Below are 27248 nucleotides of genomic sequence, written 5' to 3'. Positions count from 1 at the left end.
TTATTGGCTGTAGAATGTATTTATTTATTGGGCTGTAAGGGGTGTGGTAATATTGATAACTCTTTAAGCTAATTTTTTCACAAATTATTTATTAAAAATAAATATAACTACATATTGATTGACAGCTTATTTTACCTATTTTCCTTAAGGATGGTTTACTTTGATACCATTAGCTGCTCTTTAACAAACTATTTAACTTTCTTTTGGCATTTACAAAGTGATCAGGTAACAAGCACAGTGACAATAATATTGCTTTAAAATACACTAACAGCTTTATATAATGCACAAACTCAGCTGTCTAAACAATGAGTTATCCGCGTAATAGATCAAATGAACTCCACCAGTGATGTGTATGTGTACTTTGCAGCCAACAAATGCACTTGACCGTTTGTTTCACTAATGTGCAATGCTGAAACAGTCAAACAACCTAGCTAATTCTCCGCATAGTTGGATAAGAAAGGTGGTTAAAGGACAAGTTTGGTGTTTTACACGCATGATGACACATTTTGACACATGCCGCTGTCCCGAGAAATTTCGGTTTCTGTGGTTGCACCACCCCCCCACCTCCACAATGGTTGCATAGGTGCACAGAAACAATCCTTCCTAAAATGTATTAAACTTTACAAAGACGTTAAACTCACCGAGTGGTCAGGGGTGTTCACTGATATACTCACACAAAAATCGCTGAAAAAGATGCTTTCCAACAGGTTTTATCGTAGTTTTTGAACAACTCCATTTGAGTGGCAGGCACATATAACGGTGACGGGTCGAGTGGCAGGCACACATAACGGAGACGGGTCGAGTGGCAGGTCAAGTGGCGATTTAACGGTGATTGGTTAAGTGGCAGGCACATATAACGGTGACGGGTTGAGTGGCAGGTCAAGTGGCAGGCACATATAACAGTGACGGGTCGAGTGGCAGGTCAAGTGGCCGGCACATATAACGGTGACGGGTCGAGTGGCAGGTCAAGTGGCCGGCACATATAACGGTGACGGGTCGAGTGGCAGGCACATATAACGGTGATTGGTTAAGTGGCAGGCACATATAACGGTGACGGGTCGAGTGGCAGGTGCATATAACGGTGGCGGGGTGTTCACTGATATGCTCACACAAAAATCGCTGAAAAAGATGCTTTCCAACAGGTTTTATCGTAGTTTTTGAACAACTCCATTTGAGTGGCAGGCACATATAACGGTGACGGGTCGAGTGGCAGGCACACATAACGGAGACGGGTCGAGTGGCAGGTCAAGTGGCAGGCACATATAACAGTGACGGGTCGAGTGGCAGGTCAAGTGGCCGGCACATATAACGGTGACGGGTCGAGTGGCAGGCGCATTTAACGGTGACGGCAGGGACATAATGGTGACTGGTCGAGTGGCAGCAGTCCCTAACGGTGATGGGTTGAGTGACAGATCGAGTGGCAGCGGCCCCTAACGGTGACGGGTTGAGGGATTGGCTAAGTGGTAGGCACATATAACGGAGACTGGTCGAGTGGCAGGTCAAGTGGCAGGCACATATAACAGTGACGGGTCAAGTGGCCGGCACATATAACAGTGACGGGTTGAGTGGCAGACACATATAACGGTGATTGGCTAAGTGGTAGGCACATATAACGGAGATTGGACGGCACATACAGTGACGGGTCGAGTGGCAGGTCAAGTGGCCAGCACATATAACGGTGACGGGTCGAGTGGTAGGCACATATAACGGAGATTGGAAGGCACATATAACGGACGGAGATAGGCCGAGTGGCAGGTCCAGTGGCAGGCACATATAACGGTGATTGGTTAAGTGGCAGGCACATATAACGCTGACAGGTCGAGTGGCAGGCACATATAACGGTGACGGGTCGAGTGGCAGGTGCATATAACGGTGGCGGGTCGAGAGGCAGGTCAAGTGGGCAGGCACATATAACGGACGGAGATAGGCCGAGTGGCAGGTCCAGTGGCAGGCACATATAACGGTGATTGGTTTAGTGGCAGGCACATATAACGGTGACGGGTCGAGTGGCAGGCACATATAACGGTGACGGGTCGAGTGGCAGGTGCATATAACGGTGGCGGGTCAAGTGGGCAGGCACATGTAACGGTGACGGGTCGAGTGGCAGGTCAAGTGGCAGGCACATATAACGGTGACGGGTCAACTGGCAGGCACATATAACAGTGACGGTTCGAGTGGCAGGCACATATAATGGTGATTGGCTAAGTGGTAGGCACATATAACGGAGACGGGTCGAGTGGCAGGTCAAGTGGCGATTTAACGGTGATTGGTTAAGTGGCAGGCACATATAACGGTGACGGGTTGAGTGGCAGGTCAAGTGGCAGGCACATATAACAGTGACGGGTCGAGTGGCAGGTCAAGTGGCCGGCACATATAACGGTGACGGGTCGAGTGGCAGGTCAAGTGGCTGGCACATATAACGGTGACGGGTCGAGTGGCAGGCACATATAACGGTGCTGGTTAAGTGGCAGGCACATATAACGGTGCAGGCACATATAACGGTGATTGGTTAAGTGGCAGGCACATATAACGGTGACGGGTCGAGTGGCAGCTGCATATAACGGTGGCGGGGTGTTCACTGGTGTGCTCACACAAAAATCGCTGAAAAAGATGCTTTCCAACAGGTTTTATCGTAGTTTTTGAACAACTCCATTTGACTGGCAGGCACATATAACGGTGACGGGTCGAGTGGCAGGCACATATAACGGTGACGGGTCAAGTGGCAGGCACATATAACGGTGACGGGTCGAGTGGCAGGCACGGCCCCTAACGGTGACGGGTTGAGTGACAGGTCGAGTGGCAGCTCCCCCTGCCACGCAGAGATTTTACCATCTCTCAGTTTGTGTAAATTCTCACTCCAAGCTGAACTCAAAAGTTGGCAGTATGTACCAAAAGTATATGTATGTACCATGGTACATACATATAACCTAGGAATCTCCTATTTTTCTTTTAAATCTTGTTCTTTTTCTTTATTTCCCTGCATTACACTTCTGCTCAAACATACAATTGAAAGTTGGATATTATTAGTCATGCTAAATTACTTGCACTGTTCCTCATTTCTAAGATACTTTGCATAAGTGTCTGCTAAATGAATAGATGTAAATCTAATTATTTTGTTGGTATTTTTTTTGTCAAAAGGAAACACCCTGTGAAATACCATGCATATTAATACACACCTTTTTATGACCTCTAATAATCCCAATGATTAACAATAACAATTCACAGGAGACAATGAACTTTTTCTTTTATTTATTACAAATGTACAGCTTACGAGTCTTTATTACGATTTAAATGGTTTTGCTTAGTCTTTTTATTTAAATTCTATATCTTACAGGTAGCCTCTGCTAAACAAATTTCTCCCATCAGCTAATCTCTCATGTAAGAACAAGTGATAACGAAAGTCGTAACAAGTACAGTGCAGCTAGTATGACAGATCATGGAAGAGAGAGAGTGTGTGTGTGTGTGCATTAGTTTTTAAAAATGATTTCGCCATGTATGCATCTGCAGCAGGATGACTGGGAAAATGTCTACCTACTACCTTGAAAGGAATCAGATTCAGAGTTAGATATATAGTGTGCATTGACTCCCTTTCCCAGATACCTCTCTGAATTTAGTGCTTATTAAATAATATCCCAATCTCTTTCTCCCAAGTCATCATCACAGTAAGCCATCACCCAGTGACCGTTCCTGACATGTTTAGTTGAAAACGAAAAAGAAACATACTTATGCATACACGGTTTTTACTCACCATGTGCTTCTAGTGTGGAAGAGAGATTAAAATCAGTCTAGCAGATGTGCAAAGGCAATGATAAGAGATTTTCAGACAATCTTTTTGACACATTTTCAGGGGACGCAAACATTATCCCATTCCCCAAGTTAAAGAAACAAAAGGCAAAAACAAACAAAAAAATGGCTTAACTTAAAAGGCTGGTGGGTAAAACCGATATGGAAAACCACAGGAAGATTAAGGCCCATAGCATGACATCTAAAATGCAAAGTGACTGTACAACAAATACTTGATCGTGCTCACACGCAGATGTGGCATCAAGCCTCAGGTGGAGAAACGTTCATCTACATGTGCGTTGGTACTGGAAGCTCCAGTTCAATTCCTCTTCCCATGAACATCGATATAACAAGGGGGTCATTCCCCCACCAAAGTGACCGCGATCACACCGACTTATGCCACAGAATGTGACTACGCTGGTCCTGATGCAGCAGATGGACATCACATGTTTTCCCTGTGACTGTATCTGAAATGTTAGTGATGAGAACATTGATAGTGGTCATCTTCAACCATCAACATTCACATGTTTGTAGCTTATAGAACATAAGGATCTTCTTACATTTAATAAACACATATGCTTGATTAAAAAAAATTATGAAATTTAAAGAACGGCGTGAAATCAAAATCAAATATTCTCAAATAGAAAACAAAAAAAACCACCACACACACAAAAAAAAGCCTGGTCCTGAAGTGAAGAGTCGTCTTTACTCCGCTAAACTGATGAAGGCCATTCGATTCAGTCAATAATGTGCAGAAAATGAAGACATGGTGTCTTGTCCTAATCTAATAAGCTGAAGACAATGTGATGATTGTGCCAACACATTTGCATTGTTCTGATAGCAAAACCCATTAATGTTGGGATTGAGATGAGATGAGAGGAGCCAGGATGAGATCCGGCGAGCCTTTTCTGTACATCAACCCCAACTGTTGTCTTTGTGCTCAAAAAAAAAAAAAAAAAAAAAAAAGAGGGACCAGCAACTGTAGTGTCATCACTTCCCTCTGCTCCTTTGGCTAGTGTTCAACGCACTTCGACAAAAAAAAAAGAATGTAGTATATATTGTAAAACACTGTGTGAGTGAACCAGTGGTTCTACCACTGGAGGACGGGAGTGTTCTGGTTAGTTTTCACAGGTTATTGTTCACCCCTGTTAATGTTCGCAAAGCTCTGTGTGATTTCCACTTGACAAACCGAAACAAAAATCAAAAGAAGACATCAATAATGGTAACAATAATGCGAAACATAAGTCATAGTCATTAAAATAACTCCAGTGTTGTTGTTTAAAGTCAGTACATTTGTCCCAAGAGAAACAGGCCAATGGAGCGGCACTTAAAAACATCAAATGAGAGAGAGAGAGAGAGGAAAAACTGAAAATAAACAATTCAGGAGGAACATTTCAGGTTCTCTGATGTTAGGAGTGCTTGAGTATTTCACAAAGAGAACCAAACAGTAGCCATCAGCACTGAGTTGTGGGTCTGCTTGTGTAGTGTTGTCATGTGTAGACGAGAGAAGATCCTCCTGAAAAACAGAACTGAAAGAAGAAAAGGAGTGCAAGGAAAACCAGGCCGCTCCATTCGGCTTCTCCCAAATTTTCCACATCTCTGCGTCCGGGTGGCCAAAGCTGGATTGATCACCCATACATTAGACTTTTCTTTTCTCATCTTCGTTCCCTCACATCATTTTTCTATCTACCTGACCAACGATTCCCAGCCGTCAGTTTTTACTTAGTGTCCTCCTCCTCTCCCGTTTCTCAGTCTTTGCCCGGTTGGTCACTGTTTTTTCTCGCGGGTAGTGATGGTGACCAGCTGCTTGGCAGCTTTGGCGATGTCGTAGGCGCACTGGATGACCTGCTGGGTGAGCAGCTGGTAGTCCACTGTGCTGGTCGACGAGTCGGAGGGCGCCGCTTTACGGCACTCTACCTGCAGGCGGGACGCACTGGCCCCCAGGAGCTTCAAGGAGGAACGTACTGCATCCAGCGCTGGTCTCTGAGAGAAGCAGACACAACAGATTTAGTGCGTCTGGCTGGATATCTTGAGGCAAAGTATCACCAGAAGACGCATTCACTCACCTTGGGAAACAGCGAGGCCATTTCTGTCACAGCTAAGTGGATTTTCTCTGAGCATGGCACAAAACTGCAACCAAAGACAGATGTTACAATGGGTTTCTTTCAAACTGCAGCAAAACGACACTGCAACCAGCTGTGAGGGGTAACAGTCCATCCTACCTGTCGTGTTTAAACTCCTGTGCAGCTCTCAGGAGCTCCTGGATGTTCTTGGTGACCTGCTCAGTTTTGAGGATGACGTCCTCTGTGCAGGGCAGTGTGGGGTCAGGGTCACCCTCTGTGTCTTCCACGTCCCCCCTGCTGTCCTCCTCGCTGCTGCGGCCCACACTACAACACACCATATGGACACACATGCACACAATAAAAACAATACAAAAGGCATGAAATGTATCGTCAGTGGGTTTTTAAGTTACAAGTAGCTTAGTAATAACTAATTGTTTTTATAACTAATTTAAAAAGTAAGACAAATATATTACTATTTTACTATAACATATTTGTAATAATTATAATAATAATGTATTACTTATTACGCTTTTACTTCCAAAATTTTTTATTTTTTATAATAACGGTTAATACTTATTATATTGCATCATATTATATAGCAGTATCTTATTTATTTTTTAGAAGAGAAATATATATTACTATGCTGTAAAAAATAAATGAACATTCTAATAGTATTACTAATGCTAATATTATTATTAGAGGCAGTATTAAAAGTAATAGAGTAAAACAACACTAATATAACAATAAAAAGACAAATATATTACTTTTTACTGTAAAATAAAAAAATAATTAACAATACAAATATACCACTTTTGTAATTACTAGTGTAATCCCTCAAATAATTAAATAAGTTATTTTAACTATTTTTTTATAATTAGTAATTACAGATATTTCATATTATGTAGTGTCTACTTTTTTAGATTTATTACAAAAATAAACAAATATATTACTCTTATGATTATGAAAAAATTATATTATATAAATATGTGAATTAATATATTCATGTTAATTAACTTTTACTAATTTATATAAATATATCAAAAGTACAACAGTAATACTTTAATAGCAATACATTTCTTCATGCGTTAAGGGCCGTTCACACCAAGAACGATAACTATACAGATAACTATATCAGCCTCCACACCAGCAGACGAGGCTGTGTTTATTCGAAGCGCACTACAGTTGTCGTATGCCACTTTAAAAGCTCAAGCTCTTTAAAGCAGGATGGATTCTGATTGGCGGTCAATGTTTTTAATCAATCATCAGCTAGAAAAAAAAAAATCTGAAAGTGATTCCAAGGATATAGTTCCTCTGTGCAGTTATCGTTACAGTTGTGGTTTGGAATATTCTTTTATATTTAGAACTATATCTTATCGTTATAGAATTCGTCCTTGGTGTGAATGGGCCTTTAGACCCAGTTAGACAGTTTTTGCAAATGAAATGCAGTAAACCTCTGTCCACAAAAATGCATCAAATTACACTAATGTATTAAAGACACTGAATCCGCTCTGCTTTGTTTTCAACGGTGGCTTGCACTCACCCAAAGGAGACATCGTATGTTTGAGAGTTGTCATAGTCACTATCAGTACCACTCCCGTATCTCTCTCCTGCTTTTGGAGTCTGGACAGGACAAACATGCGCAGAGGTCTGTTACACATCACAGTCTGCAACTCGCATGTCAGTGCATATATGAATGGAAACTGGCACTCACATTATATCGTCCGTCAGTGGAGGCTGACAGGTGCGGTCCTCCGTAGGGGGTGGGACCCGCAGGGCCTCCCCTTCGCACCTAAACACAAGCAGAACCAGATTAAGACGAGGAGAAAAGCTGACAAGACAGTCAGCAGGCAGAGGATGAAAAGAAAAGAAGCCTTGATAGTCTTTCCTGCACAGGACTGTTAGATGGAAGGAAATCTGCAGCAAAAACGCTGTTATACTAATGAGTGTAATTCTGTTAGACAAATAGCTTAGTGTAGCGGTTTTAGATATTGCAGTTGCAGAACAGCAAGCTTCTACATTAAGCTCAAAAGCAAAACTGAATTAGTGCAATGACGTCCTTTTCTCTGAACTAATGAAAATACTAAAAATAGACACTCGCACATTACATTGCTTGGAAAACTGTGCAGTTAACAGGCACAAAGGTGCATCTCAAATACATTAACCATGACTAATAAAAAAAAAAAAATAGGACTACTACACACTTTCAGAAATAGCCCAAAAATGGAATATTGCATAATCAAAACATGGCATATTTGCATAATTGCAAAAGCAATTGAAGCAAAACAAAACAATGCATTCAAAAGACATTCAAATATATCCTACAGATCTAAGAATATCCACAAACAGAGGATGATTTCTAGTTTCAGCGCTGACAGGAGCAACACATCGATTCAGTGCCCTATACAAGAAATCACTTCCTTTAGCGATGTGGCATGCGGTTTTAGTGTCACTAATCAGGAAACCAATAAATCAAATTTCAAACATTCCAGACACGTCACGTTGCACAAGACAAGCATATCTCAATGAGAGCCTCTCTTGGCATATTAACCATTTTAGGAAAGATACAATGCAACTCATGCCAGTTCTATCATCCTATGCTATATCGACAATATATAGTGGTTGTGTCTCAAAATGTATTGAGCTGCCTACCTAAGCAGCCTTTTTGAGCATCATAGGCAAACCTGGTATTAACATCCGTTTTGGGTGAGCAAAGACAGATTGTGATCAGATTTTATTGAGAGGAGGGTTTTGTGATAATAATAACCACATTACATGAACAATTCTGCATGTTAAAGGGATAGTTCACCCAAAAATTAACATTTTGTCATCACTCACCCTCAAGTTGTTCCAAATCTGTATGAGTTTGACAGTTGATGCACCCCATTGACTTCCATATAAGGAAAAAAATGCTATGGAAGTCAATGGGGTGCATCAACTGTTTGGTTACCAACATTCTTTAAAGTATCTTCTTTTTGTGTTCAACAGAAGAAAGAAACTCGTACAGGTTTGAAACAACTTCTGAACTATTCCTTTAATAAATCTAGGGAATTGTTTGTGAAGGGCGATGATATCTTCTCTTAACTTTTTGGACCATTCTTTTGACTTAGCCATATTTCTAACATACAGTCAAACGTGGCACTCAACAAACCTAGTCAGTTCAGATATTTCATGTGTTCTAGTTCAAGCACACCTTCTGCAACTAATGAAGCCCTTGATTAGTTGCTTCAGGTGTGCTTGAAGGCCAATTCAAACCGCACAGACAAATGCCAACAAACACCAACAAACAATTTGGCTGTTGGATTTAGACTTTCATGAAAAATAACTGTCATGTTCACACTGCTCCAACAGACACAGACAAACACTGATTGAACATGTTCAGTTGGGTGAAATCAAACCCCGACCAACAGCAACAGGGGTAACACACTGATCCGACAAAACCCAACAGACGTGTGCAATGTGAATTGGCCTTGAGACAACACCTGTTTTGCAGATTTGTGCTGTTATGAGGAATTGTATTAAGGTGTTTGAATAATTTTGAGACTGCAGAAGGTCTTTATACACCATTGAAAACATAGTTATGTATATGATATTGCATTTCTGTCAACAGATCCTCCTAAATATTACACAGTGTACTTTTAAGATATTCACATTTAGCACAGTACTAAAGATAATCAAAATTTTAGCTAGTCCACCTATGATCAAATTATTGAAGACAGTTGTTGATACCAGGTGTAAAAGAGACCCATAATGACCAAAAATTCTGTCTATTTAGGCGGCTGACTCAGTTTGGAGACAGCCAATATCTACAAAAAGAAAGGTGTTATCAGGGCAGGAAGTGCCCCTGTCTGTCCATAAGGTGGCGGTAGAGAGCAGTGAGTAATAGTGAAAGCAGGTGCTCCAGGCAAAAGCAGCACATCAGTGTGGGTTCAGGTAAGTAGAGGGAGAGAGTGAGTATAAAGTATAAAAAGATCAGGCCGGCCACTAATGCTCACACTTACGGGGCTGAGAGGCAGCAGGCGGCCCGTCAGGGGGTCCAGGGTTGGGGTGAGAGCTTTGGGGGTGGTCCCCACAGGCTCATACATAGAGAAGGCTTGTCTATCCCGGCGGAGGGGAGCGGACGAGGGTGCGGTTAGGCCGGAGTCTCCACCTACCCCTCCTCCACTGCCTGTACCCCTTACCCCACCGGACCACAGCCCTGTGCCACCACCCCCGGTCAGAGCTCCCCCGGCCCCAGCCTGGGCCCCCCGCAGCACGCTGTTCTCCGTCTGCATCCGCGTGATCTACAGGAATGGAGGGGCATCACGGGGAGTCACAAACACACATACACAAACACAAGGACCAAAGAAAACACAACAGTTGCAGTGCGGATGGTTATGACATGCTGTGGGCGACAAAATGGGGTAATTCTGATAGACAGGAAGTTTAAGGTTGTCTGAACAAGGAAGGGCTTCATTCTCAGTGAGACGTACATGGTATATGATAGTTACACTACCATTCAAAAGTTTGCGGGCAGTACGATTTTTTTATAAGTAATTAATACTTTTATTCAGCAAGGATGCATTAAATTGAGCAAAAGTAATTGTTTTTTTTAAACTTTCTATTTATTAAAGAACCCTGGAAAAACATGTATCACGTTTTCCACACAAAAAAAAAAAATTAAGCAGCACAACTGTTTCAGCATTGATAATAATATGGAAAGTTGTGACACTGATGGAAAGCTGAATTTTCAGCTTCAGTCTTCACAGGAGTAAATTAAATTTTATAATATATTACAATTATTTATACAGTTATTTTAAATTCACAATATTGCTGTTTTATAAGTTTTTTTATCATTTAAATGCAGCCTTAGTGAACAGAAGAGACTTCTTTCAAAAAACCCAAACTTTTGACCAGTAGTGTACGCGAATACAGTTCTGCTGTTTGATGGTTTGGGATCAGTTTGTGTGATGGTGAGATGTAGTTTTTGGCAGCATTACATTTCTATCTGTGTGAAATACTCATATTTTTAAAACAAGGACACACAGTTTAAATAAAGTGGGTGGGCGCACCTCCTTCTGTAGCCTCCGCAGCTCCTCACTCAGGTTGTTGTTGACCTTCATGAGCTGTTGAACTTTGGCCTCAGAGGAGGCCAGTGCTTTCTTCACCTCCAGATACTCCTGTAGTGTGATGGGCCCATCTGACAGGTCGGATGAGTCCATGCTCTAATACACACAACACAAATCACAATCTAATGTCAACAGCAAAAGGAACAGATTTGAAAAGGTGATATTTTTTTCCAAAACACATACTACAATAAATGAATGAAATTCATAATTGTGTATTTACATTACTGTTCAAAAGTTTGGGGTCAGTAAGATTTTCTTTGGAAAGAAATGAATTCAAGCAAGGACACATTAAATTGATCAAAAGTGACAGTAAAGACATTCATTAAATGTTACAAAAGATTTCAGTTTAATAAATGCTGTTTTTTTTTAAACATCAGCCTTGGTGCGCATAAGAGACTTTTTTCAAAAACATTTAGAAAATCTCACCAACCTCAAACTTTTAATTGGTATTATAAATTTAAGTCAAAAGAGCTCACCACAATGCTATATGACATTTATATTCCTAGATTTGTCTGAGGTTTTTTTTTATTATCATTTGGCATGCAAAAATCTCAGCACAACAAGTCAGATCATTTGAAGTATTAATGCCCATATGTATTTATAAACCTAACATTAGTATGGAGATTTTAATTAACGTTATTATAAAGCATTACCAGAATGGATTATGTAAAAGAATATTTTCATCCAAAAAGCACTAAAAAGTCAACCATTTTGAGTTAAAAAATCAATGATTGTGCAATATGACAAACAGCAGTGCTACTGGAGAAGGTGTTGTAATATGAGGTTTACTCTTGTTCCGCTACACTCAGCCATGTCACTTCCGGTGTGTGTGGAGTGAGCATGCTCAGACACAGCTTCCTGTCTTCAGCTGCAGAACAATAGCTTCACTGATCACAGCCTTGAAAGGGGATGATGTCATTCTGCAAATATGAGGCAGGGCTGCTGCTACTGTTCTTCCAGTGGTGCATGCAGGGACATGACAACTCTGGCGTCTGTACTACTTCTGTATATACTAATTTGCTGGTCTGGCAAAACCAAGATCAACAACTACCAATGCCTAACCTATAATATAAGAAATTAAACATTTCCCAAGATTCAGTGGATCATCTGAAATTGTTTCACCAAAGGTTTTAATGTTCCTCAATTAAATCACGTGGTTTCATTATAAAAAACGAAGGACATCTGGATGGATGAACTCAAATCTTCCAACTTCTCACACTTATAATTAGGTTTAGGTGGAGTACAGAGATGATTTTCCCCAGGTAAACACCCAGTTACAATTTGATGAGCTCACCTTGGCCCGGTTGTTGCGGTGGGTGTTGTTGTTATTCTGTGCGGTCAGCTCGCTGTCTGTGTCTTCGTCAGACGCTACGCTGTCATAATCATGCTGGTCATCGTCTGCCTGACTCAGATCCAGCGGGTCTGAAAAACAACAAACACAAAAGATAACATCATTAATATGAGGAGAAACTGCACTGGCTTAGCTATATCCATCCTTACTGAAGCTGTATTATTGATTTTCTCCTAAAATCTCAGAGTTCGAGAAATGCAGTGTGGGCGTCTCACCTGTGGGGCTTGTCAGGCCTTTTCCATGCTGCCGCCGCTTGGCATCACTGAGAATGTCGATAATGAGGGTGGCGAATTCTCGTGCATTAAAGCGAGCCAATTTCTGCCGCCCCTACCAATGACAAAAACACACACAAATAAATACACATTATATACACTATCGTTCAAAAGTTTGGGGTCGGTAAGATTTTTTTCTTAAGAAATGAATACTTTATTCAGCAAGGATGCTTTTGATAAAAAGTGACAGAAAAGACATTTACAAAGATTTACATTTCAAATAAATGCTGTTCTTTTGAACGTTCTATTCATCAAAGAACCCAGAAAAAGTGCATCAAGGTTTCTGCAAAAATATTAAGAAGAACTGTTTTCAACATTGATAATAATAGGAAACAAGTAAGAATCAGCATATTAGAATGATTTCTGAAGGATCATGTGACACTGACGACTGGAGTAATGTTGCTGAAAATTCAGCTTTCCATCACAGCAATAAATTACATTTGACAACATATTGAAACTGAAAACAGTTATTTTAAATTGTAATAATATTTCATAATATTACTGTTTTTACTATATTTTTGATCCAATAAATGCAGCCTATGTGGGCATAAGAGAGACTTTACATTAAATTATCTTAAAGATCCTAAACTTTTGAATGGTAGCGTGAATCATTAATGTGTTTTTTACAGTTATACTCTTAAAGTTTCACACTAATTTTAGGGCAAAATTCGTGGAATTTGGCTGAACAGATTAAAACTTAAATGGAAAGAACAACATGCTTTTTATAACCGAATATGAAAGTTTTGGGGAATAAGTAGAATTTTATGAATGATGGCCTTAAAGGAAATCTGCAGGAGTCTGTGTCTGATTATAAGGTGAAACTTGCAAAGTTTTATTTGAGCACTTAGTCACTCTGCAATGCATATTACAGAACAGTCTATTTTAGCTAAGGGAGACTTGAACATTTTAAAGGCTGGAAAACACTGCCACATCAACAGTTCACTGTTCCAACTCTTGACCACTGGGTGTGCGTGTCCCTCCTCCCATCATCTCCTTTCATGTCTCATGTATACGCAAAAGAGCAGGAAATTCTCAGCCTGGCCAATCAGCCCGCAGGAAACATGCCCCCATGTGAACGCACTTAGTGGTCTTGCTGTATAAAAGAACTATTTCTCTTTTCAAACAGAAATACAGAGAAGGTCATGCAAGGATGCCAGTGGAAACACAGAGGGGGAGGGAGCAGTCGCGTGTCTGCAGCAGTTACGCAGCTGGAAAACATCCGTTCGTTGGTTTGCTGGCCAAACCCGGGCCTCAGTCAGACGTTCGTACAGCCACAAAATGTCTATTTTTAGCACTGCACCCTAGATATCATCTCTCCTTTATGCCTCCATCAAAAACAGGCCCGCGTGGAAGTGACGGCCGCTTACGCAAGGGGGAGCAGGAGTGGAGAGCTTCCTCCCAAACATACTTCAAACACATCCTCTGAGGCTCAGGAATAAAATGCTGTGCGTGTTACCTGGTTGCGTGTCGCTGAGTATTCAGGGTTGACGGGTAAGAAGGGGACGGCACTCCGTTCGGTCACAAGCGTACTGTGGTTCTGAGTTGTCAGCCACACTGAGAGAAACAGAACGGACAAATATAAACAAGACAAATATATACAAACAGATTCCGATGTCGTAGCCCTGAAGTTATGGAGAGTACGCATCTACCCCTCCCGTTCAGTTTGTGTGTGTTTGGCCCCCTGCCTCGCTCACAGCCCTGCTTACCATCAGAATCTCAGTCTGCCACCCCAGCATGCTACCTCTTCTCCTCTACAACCAGGAACGGGAGTCGAGAGAGAGAGTGAGAGAGTGAGAGGAGGAGGAGAGAATTCCTGCGGCACTCCCTCGCCCTCGCTCCCTTTCACCCTCCTTCCATCTAAGCACCTCTCCCTCCCTTCTCTACATGCTGACTGCACCGCTAAAGTCCTTCTATAGTCAGTGTTTATACAACACCCCGATCACTGTGTCTCCAGGGACACGACTACAACCGTCCCCACGCCTCTGGACAGCTCCATAACTACATTAGGAAAAGAGTGAGATGCAGGAAAAGCTGGGACAGGAACAGATGGGGGTTTGAGTCTTACCTGCATCATTCTCTCTACGGTCCACTTCGTCGTACACATCCATAGCCAGCTCCTCGAACAAGCGGTTATTTAACTGTGTCCACACACACATAAACATATCAGTATGTGGCATTAAGATTCAGGTATGGGGAAAAAGAAACACGAAATCACAGCAAAATCAGAGCACACACAACAGGAAGGCATCAGTGAGAAGACAAAACAAAGCAAGATGCTCCAACAAGGTACTAAATAAAGATTAAATGCAAGCTCAGGGAACTCAAAGCATCTGCTTAATATATCTACTGAATTTCGAAGCATTTGAAGAGTTTGTCAAACATACAGTATTCATCTCAAATCTCTCAAGAAAAAAGGCTAACGCTGTACCCAATTCCCAACTAGGAATTCCTACGACAAGTAAGTTTTGGACCAAAGAGATTTCAGAGTGGGTGGAGCTTCCCAGTGCAGAAATAAAAAACCTAATGACCAATAAAATGTCCTGTTTACTTGATAGAGCTGGTTAGGACAAAACCTCAGAATTAAAATCAGCATGAATAATTTATTTAATTTACTCTGTTAGCGGACATTGCTAGTCTTGTGGTGAACAACTAATCCGTGCCAGTTAATCCACATGAAACATTGGTTTGTCTTCGTAATCTTTAGTCGAAATCAAAAAATTAGCTTTGACTCTGAAATGGCATTCTTTTACTGATGACATCCTTTTGACAGATTGGGCAGATCATCCTTAACCACTCCCTGCAAAAAAATCAATACCTGCCCACTATTTTTTCTTATTCAATATTCCATTTAACTCAAAAGTATGTCAGAATACTGAAGTAAACTCAGACGCAACTTCCAAAAGTAAGCGCTTTTCTGTGGATGTGCCGATTCATTAGCCGCTATAACTAGAAGAATGACAAAGTCCAGTAAACAGTAAAACAATTTGCACTACAGACCAGTGTGTTTATAGCTATGACAAAACATTCAAATAATATGGTAATAATTACCAGTTTGCAATATCAAGCTGTTTTGTACAGCTAAAAATAACTGGAAGCGAACGACATTGGAAGCCAGACACATTCAATTTACAAATGAAAATTGAAACCGGTAAATGAAAAACCCGCTCTTACGTGAAAAATAAGGTGGATACTTCGGTTTGTACATGTACGCTAGGAGTACAGTGCTCGTGAAGTCAATTTCATTATTGGCATAATACGCACATGTTTGTGCACAGACAGATATGCATACTCGGTTTGCTAAGCTTACAGCCTCACACAAGCGGCCTGAATTTTTTTCCTCTAGTTAGTTTGTCCACAAGATGGCAACACCGCCACTGCCCATTGCTTCACATGGAAAATAAAGAAACGATCTAAACAACAAACTACAGGAGATGAGACGACAACAATAGATGCCCGTGTTGACAAGCGCATGGGTGAGGGGGTTACGAGATACACACAGCTCTAGTTTAAACGACTACGAAGGCTTTTTTATCGCTCATAATTTTCTGGAGAGAAATAGCACAGACAATGGACTATTGGAGGCACACTATCAAACGGAGAATACTGCTATGCATTTGGCTGTACACATATGTTGGTGTTTGCGTCAAACTGATGTATACTTGAAGTTTAACATGGAAAAGTTTTTATCGCTTGTTGCTTTGTGTTGTGCCTGTCTAAAAACTCAAATTCCCTTAAGTCTCTGTAGCAGCTCATTAACCTGCAATCACTCACCGCTTGAAGCTTCTTCTTGGCTGCCTTGGCCAGTTCAGAGAGGTCCAGGCTACGCAAAGACAAAGACAGACACAGGAGTAAAAGGATGCTGGAGTCATGCGGACAGAGAAAGATGAGGAGAGAGGAAAGGAGAGGGGTGGGAATGAGGAGCTGGATGAATGGATGAAGTGTGGGGACGGGACATGGGCAGCCCAAAAAGATGAGGAGATGTACTTAGGTTTTTGAATGAGGTCATGATAATGACTAATTTTCAAATCTACTGTTTGCTATTATTTACATAACTTTTATTCTATTAACATTAAGCAGAACGTAATTATCGCATTAACCTTAAGCAATAATGACTACATTACCTACAACAGCCTAAACCAGTGGGTTTTTTTTTTTTTTACTAAAACCATTATTTAGTTGTTTGGCTATTGGTTAACCTTACAGCCTGTGTGGCCAAGGTGAATTTTTGTTTTTCTGAGGTGGAGGACTGCATTATAACATGCACTAAACATTGTGCACAATAAGACAAGGAGGATGTATTTAGGTAGCAATGGTACATTTTGATTTCATTTTGACTTTAAATGTGTAAATAACCTCATCCCTTCAGACACCGCCACATCCAGATGAAGGTCATGTGAGAAAGAAAGAGAGCAGGGTTTATGGAGAGGGGGATGAGAAGAGAGAGAAAGAGATACCTCTGCGTCGGGCACTTGGGGCGAGCTCTGCCTCCAAAAGCGCAGCAAGATGGAGAGAACAGAGAACGAGTGAGCGAGACCGAAAAGTGAGCAGAAAACAGACAGAGAGAGAGAGAGAGAGAGAGAGAGAGAGAGAGAGAGAGAGAGAGAGAGAGAGAGAGAGAGAGAGAGAGAGAGAGAGAGAGAGAGAGAGAGAGAGAGAGAGAGAGAGAGAGAGAGAGAGAAAGAAAAGGGATAGACCCCATATCAACACTACTTCTGGATAGGTCAGTAAAGTTCTTTCAGCTGTGGTGCATTTGAGGTGTCAGCCCTACAGAGGTTGACGACACACTCTCTGCCCTAATGCAAACTGATTGACCGTGTGGCGCAACCTGCTGGCCAGCACACTCAAATACACCCGCTGCCAACTGATCCTAGTACACTTTATCTACCCTGTATGGGCAGTGCTATGGAAAAGACTTCAGGGAGGATATCATGCATAATGACAGGTAATAAATAAATATTTTTACGCAGTATTATTTCTATTTTGAATCAGACACACAACCTCACACAAACAATGTACCTGTCTGCCATCTGAGGGATAATATAATGACCGTTCTTGTGATCTGCAAAAACACAGACAAAAGAAAAACATGAAGTGTTCAATTTCATTTGGGAGGACAGATTGTCTGATTCACACCCCACTAATAATAAAAAAATTATTAAAGGAAATATTGAATACTGTAAAAATGGTTATTGGTTATAATATTCTAAGCTCACCTGGGCGACGGCCACACAGGTAAAAGGCCAGTCTGTCTGTGAGCTCATACTGACACTCCACCAAGCGCTCGGCGAGCTCCACGTGCCCTGCTTGCCTACAAGAACACAGTCACATCACAAACCCAAGACTCTAGATCACTATAAACTTATAATAACAAGAACAATATATATATAATATATAAATCCCGCAACTGTTTAAATGTTTGAGGTAAGTAAGATTTTCTTTTTGAAAGAAATCAATACTATTTTTCCAACAAGGATGTTTGAGTAACAGTAAAGTAACAGACATTTATATTAGATTAGAAAAGATTTCCATTTAAAATAAATGCAGTTCTTTTGAACTTTCTGTTCATCAAAGAATCATGTAAAATATATCACAGTTTTCACAAAAATATCAAGCAGTTTTTTGAGCACCCATTTCGCATATTAGAATGATTTCTGAAGGATCACGTGTCACTGAAGACTGAAGTAATGATGCTGAAAATTCAGCTTTGTATATTAATATATTGTATGTATATATATATATATATTCAGCTAAATATATTAAAATAGAATAATAATAACAATAATTTTTAATTGTAATAATATTTCACAATATTACTGCTTTACTGTATTTCTGATCAAATAAAGGCAGACTTGGTGAGCATAAAACAGACTTCTTTCCAAAAACACCAGACAGATCATGGATGAGGAGCTAGTGACCCCTGTGTTTTGTGTTTACCGGGCATAGTCTATAGGTGTCCGGCCGTTGATATCTGGAGCTCCTGGATCCGCCCCGTACACCACCAGCAGCTCGGCCTGCAGAACCTGCCCCGCTTTGGCGGCCACATGCAAAGGGGTCGTGCCCTTTTCCTGTGGAGGGAACATCAGATGTTTGACCACCACAGATTACAAGCTCTGTTCACTCCGCTGTTTTCAAATACAAGTCATGAAATCTAAACCTTTCTTTTCAGACAATGTAGTCAATATCTGATGTATCTACATTGTTTGACATAGTAATAACTTTAGAGAAAAGAAAGGACAGAAACCTTTAAATATTTTGGTTTGGAAAGTATTTATGCATTGGATCAGATTTTTAAAAATCAAAATGTATAAACAGTTACAGGATACAATGAACAATAATGTTCATAGTTTGACACAGAAACAGATTCTCTGTTCCCATACTGAACAACACAAAATTGATATCTAACAATCTACTAATCATAAGATCTGTGGAGAGAACTGTGTGAGATGGCAGATCTTACCGGGTGAAAGAAGTTGGCTTGTGCCCCCAGTGACAGCAACCGTAAACACGTCTCCAGACTTCCTGTCCGCACACTTGAGTGCAGTTGCTGCAGGCAACAACAAGAGAATAAGTGAGTGTGTGAGAGAGAAAGACAAAGAGACCAGCAAGCAGACCTCCTGCGTATCCTCTCATTAGGGACGTTCAATAGCACTGAGGAAGGCACATTTATTCACTAGCGGGGTGTCATTTTAAGGGCCCTCCTGCAAGGGTACAGACAGAGGGGAGCAGAGAGAGGCCGAGGAGCAAAGATTGAATGAGAGCTAGAGGGAAGAGACTGAAATAACGAGTCCAAGGTGATGTCTTGGGGCGGTCTCACCTTGCTGAGGTCCTTCGTAGTGACCCCATCATCATCACGGCAGGGCAGCTTGTGGACAAAGGCTAACATCTGATACTTGGCGCGAATGAACTCTGACTTGGTGGGGCTGTGTGTTGAGAGATACAAACATAGATAAAATAAATCAATTTCAAAGTCAATGAATCAATCAATATAAAATGGGACACATGGTCCTGCTTACATAGATACAGTCAAGGCAGTTTGTTTTAAAAATGGTTCCTTCTCTGATGTAATTGACTCAAATCAAACCATACAAATCATCAATTAAAGATCTGGAAAACCAGATCTTATCTTACCATAAAAAGTTTAGCTTGGTCTTTCCCCATTCAAATGAATAGAAGCTGTAATTGTTAACAGTACTTGTCTGCTGTTTGTATAGCCTGGGAAAACCCAGACAACTGCCGGCAAATTTAGATTTGCTCTGAAAGTTAGTCTGGCAAAGAGCTCATTCAAGCCCATTTCCAATCCGTCGAAATCGAGGCACCGATCAGAAACGTTGGGGCGGGCTTTACACGATGACGACAGCGCTGGGATTTTGAAGCAGGTTTTGTAGCCTACATTACAAAGATGGATGCCGGCGTCGAACATCACTCGTTCGAATCAGCTATCGCGTCTGTTTTAAGCGATTTGAATGTTTCCTTTTTGTTAAAAACCGAGCAAAGAACAACACTCGGAGATGTTTCTCCACCGCTCTGCATACGTCATCTCCTTCATCGCTCTGATTGGTTTTAGGTCTATCCGCGACGTCCGTTGGTGACGCCCCTCTGGAAATGATTTGTCTATGACGCTTTGCCAGACCATAACTCAGTTACAACTGAGAATGGTCTGGTTTTAACCAGGCTACTGTTTGTAACAAATATGGTGAAAACATATTTATATATATATATATATATACACTCACCGGCCACTTTATTAGGTACACCTGTCCAACTGCTCGTTAACACTTAATTTCTAAGCAGCCAATCACATGGCGGCAACTCAGTGCATTTAGGCATGTAGACATGGTCAAGACAATCTCCTGCAGTTCAAACCGAGCATCAGTATGGGGAAGAAAGTTGATTTGAGTGACTTTGAACGTGGCATGATTGTTGGTGCCAGAAGGGCTGGTCTGAGTATTTCAGAAACTGCTAATCTACTGGGATTTTCACGCACAACCATCTCTAGGGTTTACAGAGAATGGTCCGAAAAAGAAAAAACATCCAGTGAGCGGCAGTTCTGTGGGCGGAAATGCCTTGTTGATGCCAGAGGTCAGAGGAGAATGGCCAGACTGGTTCGAGCTGATAGAAGGGCAACAGTGACTGAAATAACCACTCGTTACAACCGAGGTATGCAGCAAAGCATTTGTGAAGCCACAACACGCACAACCTTGAGGCGGATGGGCTACAACAGCAGAAGACTCCACCGGGTACCACTCATCTCCACTACAAATAGGAAAAAGAGGCTACAATTTGCAAGAGCTCACCAAAATTGAACAGTTGAAGACTGGAAAAATGTTGCCTGGTCTGATGAGTCTCGATTTCTGTTGAGACATTCAGATGTTAGAGTCAGAATTTGGCGTAAACAGAATGAGAACATGGAACCATCATGCCTTGTTACCACTGTGCAGGCTGGTGGTGGTGGTGTAATGGTGTGGGGGATGTTTTCCTGGCACACTTTAGGCCCCTTAGTGCCAATTGGGCATCGTTTAAATGCCACGGCCTACCTGAGCATTGTTTCTGACCATGTCCATCCCTTTATGGCCACCATGTACCCATCCTCTGATGGCTACTTCCACCATGTCACAAAGCTCTAATCATTTCAAATTGGTTTCTTGAACATGACAATGAGTTCACTGTACTAAAATGGCCTCCACAGTCACCAGATCTCAACCCAATGAATAGAGCATCTTTGGGATGTGGTGGAACGGGAGATTCGCATCATGGATGTGCAGCCGACAAATCTGCGGCAACTGTGTGATGCCATCATGTCAATATGGACCAAACTCCCTGAGGAATGCTTCCAGCACCTTGTTGAATCTATGCCACGAAGAATTGAGGCAGTTCTGAAGGCAAAAGGGGGTCCAACCCGTTACTAGCATGGGGTACCTAATAAAGTGGCCGGTGAGTGTATATATATATATTACACACACACACACACATATATATATATATATTATGTAATCAAAATTATTGTAATATTTTCATTATAGTGATGCCTGAAAGAGAGATTTTAGGAATGTAGATTTTCTCAATGCACTCGCTAGTGGTAGATGTGGCAGAAAGTTAATTTTGGACCCAGATTCATGGATCCATGTCTCTGCTTGATTGTATTTAAATACCTAAAACTTTATTATTAATATTAAATCGAATGATGTACTTTTGCTTTATTATTAGAGCTGCGAATAAAGATGGTACAGCAAATTATTGAAAACAGATGTGCCTGAACTTTCGTCACCTGTATGAGCGTATGTGCGCGAATAAGACTGGGCTAACCACTGCACCACTGCTCTGACAAATTACTCTTTAATTACTCTGTATTTTACTTTTTTTTTTAAATCTCCTCTCATTTATTCTGAGTGAGCAGATTTGCAAGTCTGGTCTCAGTGGTATGCTATTACATGGAGCTCCAGGAGAACAATTATATACTGCACGGACCAATAAAACAAAAATTACACCCCCAGTCTTCTGTTTTTATGACATTCTGTTATATAATGCATGAATGGTTGATGGGATGGCTTACTGGACTTTATCTTGTGGGTTTGGTTTCCTGCGCCCACTCTGAACTTGTGCTGGATCCAGCAGGGAGTGTTCCCAGATCGAGTTAGCGCCGTTACTGGCCAAGGTCTGCACCATCTGAGACACATGCACGCATTTGTTAGGCTACGATCTAGCAGAAGTACGTGTGTGCGAGAGGCTCTTTAGTTACCTGCAGTAAGGAAGGAGGCCAGCCGCTGTGTCGCAGGTGTTTGACGATGGAAATGTGTCGGCCCAGGCTCCGGTGCACAGAACAGCATTCATCACAAATCAGAACCCCTCGGTTTATACTGCTCCAGCCCGGGTCTGAACACACATGATAGAGTAAAGTACATTTCATCGAGAGAATGAGCAAAAGACAACATCAATCGAGGGCTGACTTTTCTAAAAAAAAAAAAAACTAAAAAGGCACATGAAGGCAGGATGTAGAAAGACTTACTCGTTTTGCTTAGACCGATCACAAAAACAACAGCATTTTTATATTCTTGGGTCTTCTACCTACATCTTGTGTACCTTATTTTGGTCTTTCTTTTTGGTGCTATATTGAACACTGTTGTCATTGATTCTGCTGATGAAGAAAATGTCACCAAAGTCTAGTTAGGTAACACAGGTGAGGTTGTGGAAATTGTGAGAATGATTTGTGTTAGAATTATAAACAAATGAAATCATTTGGCCAGCAAAAGTGCATTCATGAATTTATTGCTGTCATGTTACATTATTTAAAGTTGTATAATTGCCGGCTTTTATTGCAAATTAAAGACGCAAATATGTGAAAACAATGTTTAATGAAATTATATAGATTTTTTTTCTAATGCTGCAAAAATGAAATAATAATTTTATCATTTTTAGTGGGGCTGGTGAAAATAAATAGACATCTGAGGTAATGGCATAAAAAAGCTTTATTGTTGGGCCATGCAGTCCACACCATACTGTCCTCCTCTGAATGAGTTTGTCCGAGGCAAAGGGCTCTCCTCATATGAGGCAGGGTACGAGCGTAGTAGTCAGGACTCAGGACCGATCAAGTGTGACAGAAGTGTGCCTCTGACTAACACAGGCCCCCAGAATCTGGCTAAAATTAAACCAGCACCCACAATCCTTCAAGCACATAATCTCATCCACAGAATCTCAATAAGCAGGGGTTTGATATGATTAGAATGAGAGATTTTTTTTGCACAAATGTAAACAGTGTCATAACATGATTATTGATTTTCCGTATGAATGCAAACACAATATGACATCTAAAAATGGAAGATATTAATACTGATATGTAGGAAGCAAGTTTTTATTTTTTTACCGTTTTTAAATTAAAAACAGTAATATTATGAAATGTTATTACAATTTAAAATAACTGTTTTATAAAATGTAATTTATTCCTGTGATGGTAAAGTTGAATTTTCAGTCTCATTCCAGTCTTCAGTGTCACATGATTCTTCAGAAATCATTCTAATATGCTGAGTGATTTAGTGCACAAGAAACATTTCTTATTATTATCAGTTTTGAATTAATTAATTTTTCCAGGTAATTGTGACTGATTTAATGTATCCTTGCGGAATAAAGGCCTGTTCACACCAAGGACGATAACTATATGATAAAGATATAGTTTCAAAAATCGTTCTAAATTTAAAAGAATAGCAGAGTTCACACCACAACTATAACGATAACGGCACAGAGGAACGATTTCATTGGAATGTTGAATGTGAACAAAATGTTTTTTTTTCCAGCTGATGAATAATAAATACATTGCCATCCAAACAGAATCCATCCTGTCATCTTTAAAGAGAGTTAAAGAGCTTGAGGCAGATGACGCAACTTATAATAAACCGAATGTTACCATGCGTTGGTGTGGACACTAATATAGTTATAGTTCTCTTGATGTGAATGGGCCCTAAAAGTATTAATTTCTTTAAAAAATAAAAAATCCTGACCCCCAAACTTTTGAATGGTAGTGTATAGGCTATACAATTAAAATATGGCAAATAAAACAAACCAAATCATTATAATAAGTGTTAATTTAACTCTCACATTCACTCAATTCACAAAGAAATATACATTTATACGATCATACGATATTTTTTTCTTTTAAAGTAATAGAAGGCATTCAATGTAAAAAAAGAAGCCTGAATTAATGTCAATTAAAAGGGCTGCTTGTTTCCTTACTTTAGGAGAAGAGAAGGCTTATTTGAATCCACAAAATATTCATATACAGCCAAAAGTTTAAATCTTGCATGTGGTGAAGAATTTAAGATTTATTGGCTTAGTTGAAAATAATATGGTGTTATTAAATCCCCTTTACTGTCTAAAGATGGGCAGACATCAGAGATAGAGCTGAGCACCTGCATGTGGGAAAATCAAAGATGACGCCATACTTCTTAACTAACATGCTCATCCTTCCTATAAGTGCTTGAAACCATTAACAGGAACATCTTTATCCCCCCCCCCCCATCTCAAACGTGACTTTCTCTCTGCGTCTAATGAAATTTTACATACACACGTACGCACACAGACTCAATGCACACGGCGCCATTCAGTCCTGAGTGGCCATGCAATTGACAATCTTCCACACATTCATTCATTCTCCTAACACATTTACCAGAATCCATCTGTCTGTCTGCCCACCACCCCTCCTCCTCCTCCTCTCTCAGTCATCAGTTCCTCACCTTCCGACACACTCACCATTAGCTACTTTCCTACATGTCAAACACGAAAATGACAAGCTCAATCAGCACCGCACGACAGGCCAACGCAAGGACAAGGAGTGTGAGAGGATGCAAAAAGCCACACACAAGCACTCAGATGTGGAGTGGTCAGCCAGGGGCATTTTGTGACAGTGTTTGAGGCCGACCTTAGAACATGACTGCAGGTAGCTGAGGTGGTGAAACAGAACTAAACTGTCAAAAACGAGACACACTCCCGCATACACGTACATTCCTGGAGAGAGAGCAGCTGTGGATGAGGGAGCAGCTGTCATGCCCCCCGTACCACACCCCTTGGTCCCCCCCCCCCCCCCCAATATGTTTTGAAAACAACTAGGCTAAAGGCTTATTATGTCTTTATTGGGTGGTTAAAACGGCTGGTAACTTATTAAGCAATAGCCTACATTTTGGGACAAACGGGTAAAAGCCAGACAACGTAGGAAGTTCATCTTTATTTAAAACATAAATGCAGGGTCAACTTCCATTTTTTTCACTGTAGTATTTATTTAGGAAATTGTTCTTTGTCTGAGGGCACGTGTGATGGGACTAGAAATGGTTATCAACAACTCAAACATATGCTCAACTATGTTGCAACCTTGATCAGTGGAAAACCTATGTTTTTGCCACTGCTATAATCATTACAGAAATAAAGAACCTTAAACCAGCATAAGCTTGTTTGAGGTTTTTAGCTGGTGTCCAAAACTGGTCATATTGGTCTGTTGGCTGGTTTTAGAGGGGTTTTGGGCACTTTTCAGCTGGTCATGCTGAGAGACCAGCTTGAAGACCAACTACGCAACAGCTTAGGCAGACTGGGAGACCAGCTTAAACCTGCTAAGACCAGTAAACCAGTTTTGGCTGGTTTAAGCATTTTTTATGCTTTTTAGAATAATAAATGATATACAGCAGCACACAGAAATATTCCTGTTGGAAAAAAGAATTATATACGTATTATATAAATTAAGTAAATCATACGTCTAATAATCAAATAATGCCATTTATAAACTTTGAAACAGTATAACAAAACAAATGACTAAACATACAGGAAATGTGTAACTAATCAATATCTACCCACAAAACAGTTATCTAGAAGCAAAGTTGTGTACAAACACAAGCAAATACTGACCCACGTCAGAGTTTGATGTGTCCTGTCAACCTGCTAACGCTACTAAGTTACTAGTCTCAGATTAAGTTCAGATTAACTAGATTCGAAAACAGTACCGGACAAACTGAACTAGTATTCTGGTAGCCATAATGCATTTAACGTTTGTAAAAACAGGAATGTGTTTTACTCAAATACTGGCAAGGAAGTCATACAAGAGTCCGCAGGCTACTTAGCAACCGAGCCTAACTACTGTCAGTTAGCATTGTTCGCTACAGTGCCCTTTTCGTGCTCAATATTAACTAAAAACTCACTTTTAATCAACATAATTAGCTGTCACTACAATATGTGCCTATACAAGGGTTGGCCTATAGTATAAATCTGCTGCTTTTAATTGACAGCAGTCCGCAGCCTTGTCAACTGGCTTAGGATGAGTGCTAACAAGCAAAGGATAAAACTTTAGCCACGGAAGCAGGGTAACGTTAACGTTAGCTGCAGTTAGAAGCTCAAATTTATAGCCATAAAAGTAGTAAATATATATGAAATGATCTAATTTATGGACAATTGTTCTGTCGCATTATAAACCGTAGATACACGCAGTAGTAAATTAAGAGTGGGTTTAAGGGAGGGAGCAGATATGTTGGGCCGCAGTATCGTCCTTAATATTCGGCCACTTTCCTGACGCGCTTAACCGAGTATCCCTGCGCATATGTGGGCTTGCTGTTCGCCCGCTTGCCGCCGCGCTCGACCGAGTTCGGGACAGCCTTACCTCACAACAACGCCTCGATCCATAAATCTCAGCCTTACCTGGTGCACTGCAGTCGGCGCACACCTCGGTTCTTTGGACTTTCCTGGACATCGCTGAAACCAAATCTACCGCTTCCAAAGATTTTAGTCCAATACTTAATATATTTGGCTTGCTGTCCCCCCAGGAGCGACGTCTGCGATTTTAATGCCGCCCTGAATGTCCGGAAGCCGGCGACGAGCTCTCCAGTGCTCCCGGTCCTCACCCTTCTCTCTCCTTCCTTTTTTCTGCGGTGTCTTCTGGCTTAACGCTGCAAGGATTTAACAATTCCTCTGAATGAATCAAAATTTTCACAAGGCCCCTTACGTTATCAGATTATTTAATATTGGGCGTCCCCACTAATGTTTTTCCCCCGACCATTATCCAAGCCCCGTCTCTGTCTCGGGCAAAAAGGGGGTGGGAATAAGAAAAGTATGGATACAGTACACGGTTTATTTACATCCACTGCCCTATACACTTGACTTCTGCACGGCGGGCTGCATACTCTCCCTCTCTCTCTGACGTCTGTCTCTC

The 27248-nt window shown here is 40.9% G+C and overlaps 1 protein-coding gene across 3 annotated transcripts; it reads right to left on the bottom strand.

The window, feature by feature from the left end:
- Positions 1 to 3769: 3769 nt before the first annotated feature.
- On the bottom strand, positions 3770 to 27248 carry git1 (G protein-coupled receptor kinase interacting ArfGAP 1). 3 transcript variants are annotated; one of them, XM_056271083.1, is made up of 21 exons: positions 26738 to 27248; positions 22311 to 22444; positions 22125 to 22237; positions 19389 to 19494; positions 19032 to 19118; positions 18509 to 18639; positions 17788 to 17882; positions 17591 to 17633; positions 17029 to 17055; positions 16346 to 16394; positions 14640 to 14712; positions 14031 to 14128; positions 12518 to 12629; positions 12246 to 12373; positions 10895 to 11047; positions 9845 to 10126; positions 7558 to 7635; positions 7387 to 7466; positions 6006 to 6170; positions 5850 to 5913; positions 3770 to 5766 (listed from the first exon to the last, which is right to left on the bottom strand). In XM_056271083.1, the coding sequence occupies exons 1-21, from the start codon at positions 26787 to 26789 to the stop codon at positions 5551 to 5553; spliced, it is 2286 nt and encodes a 761-aa protein (XP_056127058.1). In that variant the 5' UTR covers positions 26790 to 27248; the 3' UTR covers positions 3770 to 5550. The 3 variants fall into 3 exon arrangements, with proteins under 3 accessions (XP_056127058.1, XP_056127060.1, XP_056127059.1); XM_056271085.1 differs by lacking the exon at positions 9845 to 10126; XM_056271084.1 differs by lacking the exon at positions 17029 to 17055.

Source organism: Rhinichthys klamathensis, unplaced genomic scaffold (assembly GCF_029890125.1).
Source record: "Rhinichthys klamathensis goyatoka isolate OS25496 unplaced genomic scaffold, OSU_Roscu_1.1 h1tg000311l_1, whole genome shotgun sequence".
NCBI lineage: Eukaryota > Metazoa > Chordata > Actinopteri > Cypriniformes > Leuciscidae > Rhinichthys > Rhinichthys klamathensis.
The sequence above is the reverse complement of the archived record's forward strand: the minus strand, read 5'-3'. Positions and strand labels throughout refer to the sequence as shown.

Bases quoted from the DNA above. Each gene is read 5' to 3' on its own strand.
- git1 (XM_056271083.1), bottom strand. From the start codon at position 26,789: ATGTCCAGGAAAGTCCAAAGAACCGAGGTGTGCGCCGACTGCAGTGCA. The intron at 19,119-19,388 runs GTGAGACCGCCC...TGTTGCCTGCAG, and splicing joins CTACGAAGGACCTCAGCAAG to CAACTGCACTCAAGTGTGCG. The intron at 6,171-7,386 runs GTGAGTGCAAGC...GGTGTGTTGTAG, and splicing joins ACATACGATGTCTCCTTTGG to TGTGGGCCGCAGCAGCGAGG.